Source organism: Malus sylvestris, chromosome 17, assembly GCF_916048215.2.
Source record: "Malus sylvestris chromosome 17, drMalSylv7.2, whole genome shotgun sequence".
In the NCBI taxonomy this organism is placed as follows: domain Eukaryota; kingdom Viridiplantae; phylum Streptophyta; class Magnoliopsida; order Rosales; family Rosaceae; genus Malus; species Malus sylvestris.
The window spans coordinates 31,444,388-31,460,986 of NC_062276.1; the positions used below are offsets into that span (position 1 = coordinate 31,444,388).

Genomic DNA, 16,599 nt, shown 5'->3' on the forward strand with positions numbered 1-16,599 from the left:
CGGAGGGAGGAAGTCGGGGGCTTTGAAGGAGAGAGGACAAGAAAGGAACTCTGCGTCAAAGGACACGTGGGTTATTTTTATTTATTGTGATGACGGGTTTGTCCTTATTTACTCGCCATTTAGGCGTTTATGCCATTCTTATACAATGCAACATCAAATTGATCTTATCTCCTACAATAAAAAGAGGGATGTGATATCTACGCATCCTATTTTACTTTTCACATATTTTTCTAATTTTCAATCGTTTAATCGGATGAATTGAAGAAAATCAACCGACAGAAACTAATAAGGGGTGTGTGAGAAGTAATTTGAGATGTGTGGATAGCATATCCCTAAAAAGAAATTTAGTGTGTCTAAAACACGGTCTGTTATACAAAAATATTATAATGTAATTGGTTATAATTTTGTTTTTAAATTTTCAACTAATCATATTAAACTCTTAATGTATTGAGCTATATTTTTGACGTATAAAAAAATCTTACCAAATTATAAAATATCGACCAAGTAAAGAGAGAAAAACAAAATCCTTGAGTTTAAAACAACAAAATGTCGACAAATTTATCAACATCAAATTTAGTTACTATCTTGATAATTCGACCCAAAAAAAGGTTACTATCTTGGTAAATAAGAAACTAAGAATTATGTGTCTTGTTTAAAGTAATTTTTTTTTTTTAGTATATCGATATTTTTACATTAAGTGGAGGAGGAGTTCGGCTAAGCAACATAATGGGCAGCCTAATTTGATATCGAATTCGTCATCCATGAGATTCAAACTTAATACATCTCACTTCTAAGTGAAGAGAAATATCACAAGACCGTAGTACTGAGTGGTTGTTTAAAGTAAATAATTAAAAGGCTTTTATTCTTACATTTTATTATGTCAAACGTTGTTACACATGTTATCTATATGGTAATAACTTGGTACCAACAAACTCCTCACTCTTTATGTATCATAACACTATATAGTAATAACTTGGTACAACAAACTCCTCACTCTTTAAGCATCATTATCGTAATGGATGATCCACACAATAATAACTTAAAACTCGTTTAAAAATACTTTTAAAATGATTGAAAACACTGTTTAGTACAAAAAATACAATTAACATAGTGGTGACCAGCTTAAAATCATGATGGACCAAATAAAGAGCACTCCCTTAAGTTCCCTACGGATCATTCAATTAATACTTACTACAATTAATGTGATAACGTGATGCATTTTTTAAACGGAATTAACTTCGCTGCTGAACATTCCAGCAGGAATTCATGCTTACACCCAATCCTAAGTGGACACGTGTTTAAGTTTTGATTCAATTAAAAAAATAAAAAATTGGACACGTGTCCATCTAGAATTGGGTGTAAGCAGAACCTCATGCTGAAATTTCAGTAGCGAATTCTTGTTTTTTAAAACTAGTAAATGGAAAAAACAATATCCAATTTAAAAAATAGCAATAATTTTGTGATATTTCTAGGTCCACGGCACGAATTAATTTACTAACTTGTGATCTTAGTGGCAAACTAGGCCCTCTCTCGTCAAGAACTATATGCCATACTTAATTCTAAATGGACAATATAAGTCTTCAATAGCAGAACTAAAAGAAATCATCTATAGGAATCATGCCAAACTTAGCCGCAAGGCAGGGTAGATATAGCCGACCAGCTAGCCCTAGGGCCAAAATTTTTGTAGCCCCACTACTTGCAGCCCGGTGAAAAGAGCACTCTGATACAGCTGCAACACAAGAGGCGCTATGGACCAACATTGGTGCACGGGTAACAACAATTAGAGGCGAAAGCTAGTCTACATGAATTCGAAAACCTAGGGGTGGAAAAAAATACCGAAAATTTCAAATCGAACAGAAAAATTTCCAAAACCGAATCGAAAAAATACCAAATCGAAAATTTCGAAAATTTTGATACCCAATACCGAACCAATCCCGAAAATCTCGACTCGACTTGATCCTCACTAATCTCTCTCTCTCTCTCTCTCTCTCTCTCTCTCTCGACTTTTCATCCTTCACTGTGGAGGAGCCTTCCTTCATGACACAAAGACAGAGCCACGGCCACCGCACCACTCACGTCTCTGATCTCTTTCTCGACTTCTTCATCTAGATTCTAGTGCACTGTGCATCGATTCTGCCCAAATCAGGTAAATTTTGGAATTAATTTAGGGTAATTTAATTAGGGTTCGAATTCTAGATTAGGGTTTGTGAAATTTAGCACTTGGAAGATACAATATACTGAGGGTTTAGGTCTTGAAATTTAATTTAGGGTTCGAATTCTAGATTAGGGTTTGTGAAATTTAGCACTTGCGATTTTCCTGTCAAATTTGATTCCTTTGGAGGCAAAATCACAATCCCAATTCAGGGACTAAGCTAAAACGCTGCCCATTTTCTCTTCTGTCACAATTGAAGCATAAATTTGTTACGAGTTTGTCTTAAAACTTTTGTATCGCCACTCAAGTTGATAGTTGTAGCAATAATCATTTTTTGTGGTTACTTCAACGGTCAACCTAATTTGTATAAAGCTTGTGTTGATGCCATTTAATTTGTTATGGTTTTTTGCGACAGTTGAGTTTGTAAATCGTCTCTGGAAGACATCATTGAAATTAGCTATTTGAATCCTTTTAAGCTGTTCACTTAGTACGGAATATTTTGTTGTTGTGTCAAAGCTATTTGCTATGCTTTTTTGCTACAGTTGAGATGTTGTATATGATTGATTTGTGTTCTGTTTTTCTAATGTATTATGAAGTGTCACAACCATCAACAAGACCAAACAATCTTCATAAATTTTAAGCTTTTCTTTTTGCTTTTGGTTTGTAACTTAATTTATTTTGAAACTTTGGCTTGTAAATAATTTTTTTGCTTTTAGATTTGTTACTTAATTTATTTTTGTTGCAAGCATGTGTAGTATAATATATTTGAAGAACAATTCATAATTTCATATTTCAATAAGGGCTATAAATCTATGATTGCACAGATTGGTATGTATGAAGTTAAAGGCTCAAAATAGATTGCATTGGTGGCTCAAAATAGATTGCACTAGTGGCTCAAAATAGATTGCACAAACGCATATATGATATATTTGTATGTATGACAGATTGGTATTAACAATATTGGGCTGGCAATTTCAATATAAAAGACTAAATTTTAACCCAAAAGCCCAATATGTCAAGTTTTAGCCCAATAGCCCAAAAGCCCAAAACTATTGGGATCCCCGAAAATTTGGTTTGGAATCGGTCTTGAAATTGGAATTCCCGAAAACTTTGGTTTGGAAATCAGGACATAATTTTCGGTTCGATATCCCATACCGAACCAGCCATACAAAATCCAATCTTGACCCACGAATTTTAAAGTCTAGTGAAACTAACACAACTTGAGATTGAAAAGGAAAGGATGGAGGTTTATACTCTTGTAAACCAATCTTTGTTTTCACAAAGTTGTCACTCGAGAGCGCCTTAAATTTTTACTCTTGCTAATTTTTTTGCTCTTTGTTTGTGTGTTAAATAGGAATTCCAAGTTCCAAACGGATCAAACCATCTAACCCTCAACACCAAAAAGAGATGTGAAGCGGAGACAGATGATCTAAAAGTAATTTAGTGCTACGTTTAGCTCTCCATAACTGGATTCCTACTGCCCACCCACAAAGCAATAAGTACCAAATTATGAATGTAACTAGAACTAGTGAACTACCAGCCATTTTGATCATGGCAACTTCGTAATTAAAGTAAAACATTAGGGGTAGAACAAGAAACTCAACCAGATCCCATGTGAACGAAGGATATCGTTTTCTATTGTGGGATTGTGGGGACCCACACCACTCTGCCAAGAAGAGCAACTTTTTGACATAAGCAGTTACGCTAATCGCCAATCGCTCTCCCAAATCCCCAACAACATCCGTCGTCATCTTCTCCTCCTCCTCCCTCCAAAAATTAACATGTCGTGGTTACATTTCCCTCGTGACATTACGTGTCAATAATAATATGTGAGGTTTTTTTCTATAATACTATATAATTGTTATGAGGCGTTATAACAGCAATATATCCGTATTATGTATGTTGTATTACAAAACAACTGAATATGCGAGATTTATGATCGATGATCCAAAATTAGATGGTTGAGTAACTGAAAATCAGAGTATGCAAAACAAACCGTCAAATAGACTGAAACTATGTAAATTATATTACTAACTGGAAAAACAAATAAACAAAATTGTCACAACGAGACAATATTTTGACTGGCTTATTTTTCATATACCTCATAAAACCTAATACGTAAAATACTAAAATTACCCGAACAATTAAATAAAACTAAATACTAAATATTTTTTAACAGGTTTGGATATCAACATTTCAACTTGATGCATGCTTTGCTAAAGAAAGAAAAGGTGTGGGGAAAGCAAAATGACCTTTTCCTTCTCCTTCTCTTTCTTTGCATGTTATGAAAAGTTTGTCAAGTGCTTTGGCAGTTACAGCTTTTCCAAAGTTTGGTTTGGATTGGATTGGGTTGGATTCCAATCCAGTATTGGTCTGGGTGGCGTCTGCGAGGAGAAGAGACTATTTTCGGGACACATGTAAAATATGCAGTTTGAAGGTTTGTGCATGCCTAACAAGTAGCAGCATTAATGCACTAAAGTCCATGGACCATTTCATTTTTCCTCAAGTGGGAAATATGCTTTTGGGTGAATTACATTTTGTGCCTATTTAAGTTTGGTTCAGGTAATAAACTCTTTCATTTTTACTTTATATTTTGAGCTTTGTAATGTCATACATCAATTTACAACTTCATTGCAATATCATAGATCCGTTAATTTGATCATTAATTGATGATATGTCAACTGTGAGTCCCACATTTTTTCTGATATAATGTTAAATTTGTGCCACATGGACGAACATCCAATTAACAATGGGTAAAATTGAAAAGAGATCATCTCCGGATATTTCTCTTCAAAGCTTAGGGATCAAGTGATCCGGGCTTCAAAATTTAATCCAACAGCTAAAACAAAGAAGTTAGTAAAAAAATTTAAAAGCTATAATAATTTTTGACTGTTGGATCAAATTTTAAAGACCTAGATCACTTGATCCCTAGGTTTTTGGGCTAGACAGAGGGTCGTCGAATTCTGGGCTCTATGGGCTGATGCTTATGAATTTTTTGGATAGTGCTATTCACACAATTATTTTTACCTTACGCACACACTTATCAATTTATGGTCATTGATCATTTCCAATTCATTTGATCCGACGGTCGAAAATTGAAATGATGTAAGAAGTAAAAATAAATGTGTGGATAGCAGTACGGATATTTTTGAATTTAATGGCACAAAAAACTTCCGAAATAACAGCACTAGTTGAAAGCAATTGGAGCGCTGGTGGAGACAGAAAATGGATGTCAAAATAAGGAACATACGCCCGTGGTGAATTGAATTTTCGGTCTCCACGTTTAACATTAATCACATAAATAGGACAAAGACTCACTATATCAGCAAGCTAACAATTTTGGATCACACAAAGTTTCCCCTGATCAGGGCTATCTCTTCTTACAAGATAATCAGTCTCTCGAAAATAACCTCGATAAACCACGCCTACGACCTCTGGCTTTGATCGGCCTACCTGGTAGTGACAATGTATTTGAAATGACATCAGAAAACAACTCAAGGGGTAGTATTCAAATTTCGCATTGAAATAAGAGCAATTTCAAGAACATGTTTTGTCATGACGGAGTTAGCACAAGTGTGTGTGTGCGCGTGCGCGTGTGTATTAATGTACTACATAATATATGAGCCCCCTATTTCCATAGCTAAGGAGTTTGGAAACGCCACCTTTTAATCTCCCAGCACGGAACAAAGCTTCTTCTGCAATGGGTTTCCATTGTTCCGCACATGAGTAGTTGATTCCTAAACCAACACTAAGTCCTCTCAGCAGGTGCACTGTCCGAAGTACAGAAAACAACTCCTCTGGAAAAGCCTACAAGAGCCAGGGACAATAGACGAAACAGTATGTAACAATCACGAGTGGATAGCCACCAATATGATGAAATGATGTGAAAATAAGTCGTCAATAAAATTTTGGAATTCGTCCTACCTGAACTCCAATTTTTTTAATTGAAGATTCCTCGGAAAAAGGCTGCAGCATTGTCACTCCGGGGGGTAATTTTGTGTCAAACATTGTCTGTGCCAACTTTAACAATTCATGCTGTTCATTTTCACATTTGCTTAAGGTTTCTATGCCAAGTTCCCTGTAAAGAGAAATAAATTAGTACAATGTGCACACAATATCAACCCCGAAAGCACCTCATCAAAACTCTGACATTGAGATCGAAAAATGAAAAATTGTCATTTTTTGAATTAGGCCCATGTTTCTTATATCCAAGTTGAGCACAACAATGACATTCCATTCTATTCGATCTCAGTTATTGATACAGCATTTAATGATCTAATTCACCTATTTTCTCTATTGCCATTTTGTCTCCATGAGCCTCACACTCACATGCACTTGCATGCAGTTTGCAGGTCATATCTCAGCCTTAGTTTCTCTAGCCTTAGTAGCTTAGTTTGAACTAAGGCAGCATCAGTGAAGTAATTACCTGTAGCTCTCAGATGCTCTAATAGGGTCACCATCAGCAATGGCAATGACAAGATTAGCATAACCAAGTCTCAACTCATCCGGTAGATCTTTCACTTGGCCATAATCCAGCAAGGCAACCTAACTTGAAAGAATTATGCAAATTCTAAGTCAGCTTACGAATTTACTAGTCAAATTAAAGGAAATGTTATCTATAACGTACGTAAGTTATTAATTAGAAAGAGACAAGTATGTAGCTTTTTGTCCAACTAAGCAGTAAATTCAATACGTTGGTCATTTACCTCTGAGCCTTTACAGATTAGTATATTTCCTGGATGAGGATCGGCATGAAAGAAACCGGTCTTCAGAATCATTTGCCCATATGCCAGCGTCAAACTTTGGAGGATTTTCCTGCATTTTAGAAGAAATTAATCAATGACCTTCTCCATTTCTTATGAGAGAATAAACTATTTAATTAAGTGAAAAGTAGTGAGAAAGTTTTCTAAGAGCTAGAACAGAAAGCATCTTCATAAACAATACCAGCTTGAGAAGAAAAAGGGGAAAACTTTGGCTAATGAATTCAGGAAAGATGCCTTTCAAATAAATGTATTCAAATCACAGCGTAACAAGTTTTAGCAATCAAATATTTACCAAGAAATCAAAGCTTTAGCAAATGAATATGAGAGATAAGACAGGAAAAAAGAGATCGCCGATCAAAGGAGCAAAAGGGACGTACAATAAGCTACCTAACATGGCTGTTTGTTGATACAAGGAAAGTTTGAATATTTCATAGATGTCTACAAATTTTATGAAAGATTTAAATTAATTAGATAATGAGAATTAATAATAGCTCTTTATTGACAATCAAATGCAACTTATATACATAAAAAAGTAAATAACAAAGACAGCATACTCTTTGTACGGACTAGATGCTTACTGCTTTGCCGCTACTGCAATCTTACCACCAGGATTTATGCCTCTTTTCGCAATTTCATCACCCAGATTCAGGATGGGGATTCCATCAATATATTCCATAACTATAACTCTCCTGACCAGACAAAGTAACACTTCATCACTGGAAAGTCAACCAAATGAACTTAACAGCACCCACAATTAGATGTTGCAATGATTTGGCAAGGCAAATTTATCAATCCATCATATCAGAAGGGAAGAGAAAGGGGTATGAATTACATACCTAGTGACTATATCTCGTATGAGTCGTGGCACCAAAACCGGAGACTTTTTGTTATTCTCATACAAAAATTGTCTAATTTTTTCCATAGCATCAGCCTCCCTCATGAAATCAAATTCGTATCCAATCTTGAATTGGAAACATGAAAGATAGTTATTATCTGGATATTGATGACTACACATCAGATAGTAATCTAACAAAAGAAGGATTCCATATTTTGTGCATATAAGGCACCTGTTTCTCCATTTCCTTTGTTACAGAGTATAGATCAAATTTGACGTCTGTCTTCTGTATGTAAAAGGCGAAGGCTTGCAAGTTGCGAATATCTGTCATCATTAGATCCTGAACTCCAGGATGTTGCACCTATTACCACAAGAAATTAGAAGTTCACAGAGCATAAAGAAGCCATAGAATTTTCTATGTTCACTCACCTTGACAACAACATCACTCTTATCACCTCTCAATCTTGCTCGGTGAACCTAGTTTGAGCATAAAACACATATCAGGTAAAAATGTATAGACTTCGATAAACATTGTAATAGCATTTCTAGTATGGTTCCCTCCAATAGAAAACAGCTAGCCTAAAAAGGAATTAAATGCAAATATAAATATAAATATACATTCCAACATTGAAGAACTCTGAAATTTGACAAACTCTTCCTTAATGGTAATATCTGACCATGAATCTTAATTATTAAAGCTCTTGACGGAAATTACAAACTTATAGCAGAACAACAAATATCAGCATCAAGTTACATCTGCTTTCAGAAAGTTTCTCTTAATTAAAGACTTGATACTGATACTAGCTAAGAATATTAACTTGCAAATTCTAATAACTATTGCAATTTCTTCGGTGGCACTTGTAGCAATCCAGAAATCACTCATGAGTAGAAATACCTGGGCAATTGAGGCAGAGCCAAGAGGATCCACATCGAATCTTTCAAACACTTCACCAACATTTCGGCCCAACTCCATCTCCAACATAAGTTGAACAGCATCAAATGGGGTTGCAGGAGCGTGATCACACAATGGAACAAGCCTTTTGACCCATGCAGCCGGGGCCAAGTCTGGCTTCCCGATGATCTGGGCAACCTAATTGAAACCCCATTCAAGAAGCAACTCAGTATTCAGCACAAATATTACAAAAACCAAAAACCACCAATGATGAATTCCAAGGTTCCTTAAAACCAAAAGGTTCATTGATAACTACCCTAAATCTGAAAACCAATTGGAAATCAAATCAAAACGAACAATAATTGTTTAGACCATATTGGGCCTCATTATTGAGTGGTTTCTATTAGGCCACATTACCCCTTCATTGTGGCCACAAGTTGGAACTAACATAGGAAGTTTAGAAGCCTACGAAAGGGACTGTCGTAGAGGCAGCAAGGGAGGCTTTCCTCCCCTTCGTCTGCACTGTCCTTCTCTCCCAAGTTCTCTAGGCTCTTATCTTATGACTATCCAATATAATATGTATACTCAAATACACTACAATGTATACTACAACAGACGTAGCCCGGTTATGGGGGAAACACTACAGTCCCGTGTGCATGTGTGTGAATGCGGTACTACCAAGTTATATCGCTCTCTGACTTTCACTTGCTCAAAGTCTTAGATGACTGTCTAAACACGCACGTCAACAACAAGCAAAACGATAAAGCATGACTCTTTAACTTTACTAATCAATAATCATACAGAAAAAATATAGTTTTCAGTACAAAACAGCACATAATCCATGTCATTTCGCAATTCTGTCGCCTAAAATCAAATCCAGTCTTCACAAGAGCAAGCAGTGAAAGGGATCGAACAGTAAATTCATCGAATACCTTAAGGAAGAAACCGCCAAGGTCCGAGCACATAGCATATATCTTCTCAGCTGCAAATTCATGCTGCCTCTCCCACATTTCCTCCTGTTTCTTCGCATCCTTCACCAAACTCACTCTCAGCTGAAACACCTATCAAACCCCAACCAAAACACCCATCAAAACATATACATATGTATACATATATATAAACAGAGAGAGAGAGAGATGGACCTTGTAGCCCGTGTAGATATCAGCAGCTCGAACCCAGAACTGAAAGGAGCGCTGCCATGGCCGGAAATGCGTTGCTAGATTCTGCTGAACATCTTTGAGATCAACGGGAGGCAGAGGAAGCATAGCTCTCTGAGCTTCTCTTGTTCTTATCGCAATTGGGTTTCTTTCAATTTTGCTCAAAATTCCCAAAATTATAATCAAATGGGCAGATTAAATAGAGCATTTAACATGCAACTGAGGCATTGTTGATGGGTTCGGCTACTTGGGGAAGTGAGTAATCTATAACAGTACGTTGTGGGGGAGAGAAAGATAGTGTGTGTGGCTGATAGAAACAGCACGGAGCAGAAAATTTTAATCGTGACGGGAACACATATTACGTGTTTTAATAGAAGTGATGGGAAATTTTATTTTTTAAGTTATTAACTTTTTAACATACATATTTTATAATTTGTATAATAACATATGATATACCACTCCGTGTACAGATCACACTAAAAAAGCGAGAGCTGAGTCAGCTGATAATTGCTTGGCTTGTAAGGCTCGATTTGTTTACTTTGTGTTTTCTTGTAAAATTGGGAAAATAAAAAGTGTTTCATTTCGTTATTTCCTTTTGGATGCTTTGATGATTGATAGCAACTCTTTTCCTTTTTATTTTCTTTTGTCATGTGAACGAATATTTGTTTATATTTTGGGGATGATGCAGATTATATCTCATAGAGTTCAATTTTCGTTCTCAATCCATGACATATGAGCTCGAAATTTTCTTTGTAACTCCAGATCTTCTTCGTAGCACTCCATATTCGGTTTAGGTTTAAATTTAATATTGTTTTAGGGTTCGTTTGACAAGTATTTTTAAACAACTAAAAGTTTTTAAACAAAATGTTTTTGAAACCAATTCTTAGTCAAAATGCAAGTTAATCATGGAAAAACAATTGAAGTGTTTTTTTACAAAAGACACATAACTAGTACTTATTGCAAGAAACACTTTAATTGTTTTTTAAATCTCAAAATTGTTTTATGTATAAGTACTTTTAGTCGTTTAAAAACACTTATCAAATAAGCTCTTAAGAGCCAAATAATAAAAAAGAGCAAATACGAGTTAAAATTAAAATAAATAAGCGTTGCGTCCTTTCATCATTAATTGTTGTCTTTCATCATTAGTTGTTGTAGCCGGTCCACCAGCTGATGGCCAACTAATCTATGATATAACAATGTTTAAATGAAAATCCATGTCATGTTACCGAAAAAAATCAGTATCCTTGATTTCAATGCTAGGTTGAGGGTCTGCGTCGGTGGCTGCATCCTGGTCCCAGAACATGCAACAATAATAAAAAAGAAAAAATATCATCTTCCGAGACAAAACCTTGAGGAGGCAAATACTACAACTTCTTCATTTTAAATGAGTACAAATCATCTCCGGGTCTAAAAAAAAAGAGCCTAATGATTAAATGATTCGGATAATTGAAATTTGAATCAACAACAACAATTATTATACATTTTAGAAGGACTCTCTGTTTGTAGCTGTTTGATCAAATTTAAACGGCTCAGATCATTTGAATTATTAATATAGGTGACTCAGCAGTTTAAGTATTTTGTACTAGTCATACATACTGATATGAATAATATGGTCCATCTAGCTTTATTTGTCTTATAATAATTCGGTTACTCGTCAACGTCTGGATCATTCTTCTTGCTGGATAAGTTTGCTGCTGGCACTGATGATACATATACAATCATAGACTGGGCAATGTCTGAGCTTTTAAGGCATCCGAGGGTGATGAAACAACTGCAAAAGGAAGTTAGGGGACTAGCAAGAAGTAAAACTGAGATAATAAACGAGGATGATTTGGTTGGAATCAAGGTTTAAAATATCGATAATATCGGAAATATCGATAGTTCAAAAACACGGAAATTTCGATGGAAATATCGGGATATTATCGATATCAATAAAAATTGAATAAAAACCACGAAAATTGTAAGAAAAACTTGGAAATTTTTATTGAAACTTTGCATGATGTTTATTTAGTCAAATATCTATTAGTTTATCACAAAAAATTGGAAGGAAATGCATTGCATGACGGATTTAACTGATTTAAGATGATTATATAGCGAGTTGGCAAACATTGTGAGTGTAGAAAATATTAATTAAAGAAGTTTAAATACACCATAATCATTTATATATAATGAATTAGTACAATATTTTACACTTTATACATTGCATGGTAAGATACATGAGTGACTTAGTACCACATAAAGTTCCTATCAAGATCTAAAATATCGATGATATCGGAAATATCAATAGTCCAAAAACACAGAAATTTCAATAGAAATATCGGGATAATATCGATATTTTAGACCTTGGTTGAAATGCCCTACTTGAAGGCAGCGTTCAAAGAGACCCTTCGCTTACATCCCCCAGTTCCATTACTAATGCCAAGAAAGTCAACCAAAGATGTGAAAATCCATGGCTACGACATTAAAGTCAACACACAAGTCATAGTGAATGCATGGGAAATCGGAAGAGATACCAAATCGTACGAAAAACCGGAGGAGTTTGAGCCCGAAAGGTTCTTGAATAGTGGTGTAGATTATAAAGGGAATGACTTTGAATTGATTCCATTCGGAGCTGGCAGGAGGGGCTGCCCAGGAGTTCAGTTTGCCATGGCGGTTAATGAAATTGGTTTGGCAAATTTGGTGCATAAATTCGATTGGGAGTTGCATGGTGGAGCAAGAGCGGAGGATGTAAACATGACTGAGTCTACTGGTTTAACCAAACGTAGAAAATACCCTCTTAAAGCGGTTGCTATTCCATATTTATAATGTGCTTGCCATATTTTGTTCATGTTAACTTGCATATGCCATATGGAGGGCAATAATAAAGTTTAAGTTAATAATCATATTGGGAGTAGATCGCATCTTCTTTTTTGAATAAAGTGTAGTACGGTGTGCTAAGAAAGTAAAAATAAATAAATACGTGCATCTGTTATATTTTGTAGATAGTATTATAAATCTGATTTCTTTTGTTCATATACATAAAAGCACTAAAGCATTAATCAGTTAATAACTTAATATAATGGTGATTATTTTTCAAAGATTCTTCGAGTCTAATTCTTAACTCGACAACGCCTGAACAAAGGATTCCAAGATATTTCCAGTCAAAAATACCTCATATAATATAAGTATGATAATGGTTGAACCAAATTGTTGAACAAAGAGATCTGACTATGAGATGGATTGCTTGAAACCAAAGCTAGGAAAATGAGTTGTAAACTGCTCTTTCCAAGCTCGTGGAGCCTGTTTCATACCAACTATAGAGAGATATGAGATTCGTGCAGCCAAAAAACTAAATGAGTAGTAGTAAATATCGGTCACGTGGTTGTGCCATATATACTTCCTCGGCAAGAAAGCCATGAAGAATCTCTGATTGCTTGATCTTCCAATTGAAATTTGCAGCTAGAGATAGAACAAGTCTGATAGTTGTGTTTAACTACGGCTCTAATTTATACTTGCAATCTATTACATTTGTCAAACGGTTAGAGCACTCGTGTTTGCTACACTCAACAGAAGCCTCTATGATGCTGCCTCTCCTCATCATCCCTTGCTCACAACTGGTGGAGTTGGATGGTTACATGCTTGGAAACCATGATCACAGCCGTCCCATAACCTCACTTGATCGAGATCACGACGACCGTGACGGTGGTGATGATATGATTTATAATATTACGTTTCACCTACTAGCACTACTAGACTCTTTGCAACCCACCTGCTTTACTCTTTGCTACAAAAATATCATTCGTTAGATTTTGAAATGTAGCTGGTGCATTGGTTAGCCCAAAGGGCGTAACTAAGAATTCACAATGGTCCTCATGCGTTTTAAAGGCAGGTGTTTTTTTTTTTTTTTTTTTTTTTTTTCAGTATCTTCATAATGCATCTAATTTGATGATATCCTAACCTTAAATCCAACTAATAGAATTTCATAAAATATAGTATATATTTTTGTCAAGTAACCTAGAATATAAGTAAAATAACTTTGAATCAGATAACATGTCTATATTTTTCTACTAATAATATAGATACGGGTTGGGCTTGGTCAGCAACTGGAGCGCAATGGTGGGAGCATACACCCCATGTTCTCACTGATGTATTCATGCACGATAGTTCTTTGTGATCTCTTTAGTTTCTACTGTTTGTGCTTTCGATGAGGATAGTTAACTCTAAGTTTGTAAGTGAGTGATACTCTTTTTCTCTTTGACAGGATTAAAATTTCAGACAAAGTTTTTATCGACGTCCAGTTTTGCACTTTATTGTCAATAAAAAAATGTTGTTATGATTTAAAATTAATTTACTGATATTTTACCTAAAATATAAGTTAATTCTTTGAACATAATTTAATAGTAATGCAATTACTATTAAAATATAAGTACTTAAAATCCCTAAACCTTTTAGTGTCATTTCAAATTTGTCTCAACCTTTTTTTTATCATGTCAAACAAGTACCAAATCCATTGAAAATGTCACATATGTTAAGCCCCAATTAAAATCTATTAAATCAACTAGGGGCTACTTTGTCTCTAGAATCAATAGAAGGTCATGGAAGCATAGCCTCCACCAACTAATGGTCATCACAACCCCTCATCATGCCATCACCTCCAAACCCAACGCAAAGCCCCCAATTCCACCCTACAACTCAAGCCGCTGACATCGAGAAGAAGGTCATGGAGGTTGCTGAAATGGTATGGACTGCCATGGCGTGGCCACCCACCATCTTTACCGTCCAAAGAAGAACTGGAAGTTTTACGAGATGAGAATCGGCATATGAGGAGAATAAATAAGCAAAAACAAGCTCCTTGAAACGCTATTTGAAGTTGTAACCCTCTCTTTTGTTAGAATATTGTCCTCCTGATGTAATTTCAATTTTGGTCCATTTTTTATTCAATTCAATAACCGTTTGATCATTGACTTTCATATTGTATAATCTATGTTTGAAACTTCAATTTTGACGCAACTAATATTAATGTTGACCATGATATACCCATTTGGTGTATTTTGAATATAATCTACGTTGAAAAAAATTAATTGAGGCTTAATGGATGTGGCATTTTCAATGGGTTGAGTACTTGTTTGGAATGTTTAAAAAGATTGAGACCAATTTTGAATGACACTAAAAAATTGAGGTGTTTTAGATACTCAATCCCAAAAAAAAAAAAAAATACACTACATTGCATGGAAACAACAGGTTATTTGTGTGAAAGTTTGTGAATTGGCTATTACAAGACTTAAGAGAAGCAAGAGAATGAGATTTTTGTGAGAGCCGAGTCAGCAAAAGGAGATTTGGATTGTCAGACTCTTGTTTTAATTCTGGAGGTAACGAATAGTAGTGAGTGATTTTGGATTAAACGAATCGCCAACCGACAGACATAGTAGTCTCACTGGAATTCATTAATACGATGGGTCCTGCAACTTTTAATTTATTTTTCAATTTTTTGTGTTTAATAACTATTTTGTTTGATCCTTAAATTTGAATGGTATTATTTAATTGTATATAAGTTTTCAACAGTTTAGACACATAAATTTTGAAGGTCTAGCTACCATATTATTACCCACAAGGGTAAAGGAACAGTACCACTGCTGGATAATTGGAAAGTCCCGGTGTGTCAACCTCTGTGCTTCGTGGCAAGGTAGACTAGCAAACATGCCCAACCTTTACTCACATTCGAGAAAACACTCCTAACAAGATTGCTTGCTCCAAAATCGAAGAGGCACCGCCATCCGAATCTCGAGAGCCAGACTCCCAACATGATTACTTTCTCAAAAATCGAAGAGAGGGTAAAGGAACAGTACCACTGCTGGATAATTGGAAAGTCCCTGTGTGTCAACCTTTGTGCTTTGTGGCAAGGTAGACTAGCAAACATGCCCAACCTTTACTCACATTCAAGAAAACACTCCCAACAAGATTGCTTGCTCCAAAATCGAAGAGGCACCGTCCTCCGAATCTCGAGAGCCAGACTCCCAACATGATTACTTTCTCAAAATCGAAGAGAGGGTAAAGGAACAGTACCACTGCTGGATAATTGGAAAGTCCCTGTGTGTCAACCTCTGTACTTCGTGGCAAGGTAGACTAGCAAACATGCCCAACCTTTACTCACATTCGAGAAAACACTCCCAACAAGATTGCTTGCTCCAAAATCGAAGAGGCACGGCCCTCCGAATCTCGAGAGCCAGACTCCCAACATGATTACTTTCTCAAAAATCGAAGAGACACCGCTCTCCGAATCTCGAGAGCCAGACCCCCAGCAGGATTGCTTTCTCAAAAATCGAAGAGGCATCGTTCTCCGAATCTCGAGAGCCAGACCCCCGACAGGTCTGTAATCTTCACACGCAACATCAGCTTTCCAGATACCACAAACCACTTTTTCAAAGTGCTCTGACAGAGTTAAAACATGTGAAGCTGGCAGCTCCCACTACCGTGCTATAACCAAGCAGGGTAAAGGAATAGCATTATTACTTGATGTTAGGGAGACTCCTATATATGTCGACTTCCATCCCTAACGGACAGGCAGACCTGCAAAAATGCTCAACCCTTTCTCTTATCTGAGAGGGCACTCCCAACAAAGCCTTTCGAAATATTCAGCTTTCTTTCCCCCCGATAATACCTCTGTAAACAAGCTATACTAGAGCAAGAATATCTCATATCATCAGGGTTAAAAGCAAGAGTATCCCATATCATGCTTTTTCCCTGTCTTTTCCTTTGGCCTTGTTCTTACCTGTAAGACAAGGAGAAAGAGAGCAATCAGTCAACACTTGGAATCAAGCTTC

At 35.9% G+C, this 16,599-nt stretch overlaps 1 protein-coding gene and 1 long non-coding RNA gene across 2 annotated transcripts; one reads left to right on the forward strand and one right to left on the reverse strand.

Moving 5' to 3' along the window:
* Positions 1-5,378: 5,378 nt before the first annotated feature.
* LOC126612175 (uncharacterized) lies at positions 5,379-10,102 on the reverse strand. The gene is made up of 12 exons (XM_050280511.1): positions 9,785-10,102; positions 9,575-9,703; positions 8,646-8,840; positions 8,180-8,227; positions 7,983-8,111; positions 7,752-7,876; positions 7,494-7,604; positions 6,859-6,967; positions 6,579-6,697; positions 6,077-6,230; positions 5,815-5,959; positions 5,379-5,605 (listed from the first exon to the last, which is right to left on the reverse strand). The coding sequence occupies exons 1-12, from the start codon at positions 9,905-9,907 to the stop codon at positions 5,544-5,546; spliced, it is 1,449 nt and encodes a 482-aa protein (XP_050136468.1). The 5' UTR covers positions 9,908-10,102; the 3' UTR covers positions 5,379-5,543.
* A 5,328-nt stretch (positions 10,103-15,430) lies between these two features.
* On the forward strand, positions 15,431-16,407 carry LOC126611028 (uncharacterized). Its single transcript, XR_007618671.1, has 2 exons — positions 15,431-15,461; positions 15,680-16,407. It is a non-coding gene; the product is annotated as an uncharacterized LOC126611028 (long non-coding RNA).
* Positions 16,408-16,599: the final 192 nt, after the last annotated feature.

Coding starts and splice junctions, on each gene's coding strand:
- LOC126612175 (XM_050280511.1), bottom strand. CDS start 9,907: ATGCTTCCTCTGCCTCCCGTTGATCTCAAAGATGTTCAGCAGAATCTA. Junction 7,605..7,751: donor ATACGAGATATAGTCACTAG/GTATGTAATTCA, acceptor TTGTCTGGTCAG/GAGAGTTATAGTTATGGAAT. Junction 6,698..6,858: donor TAATCTGTAAAGGCTCAGAG/GTAAATGACCAA, acceptor CTTTCAAGTTAG/GTTGCCTTGCTGGATTATGG.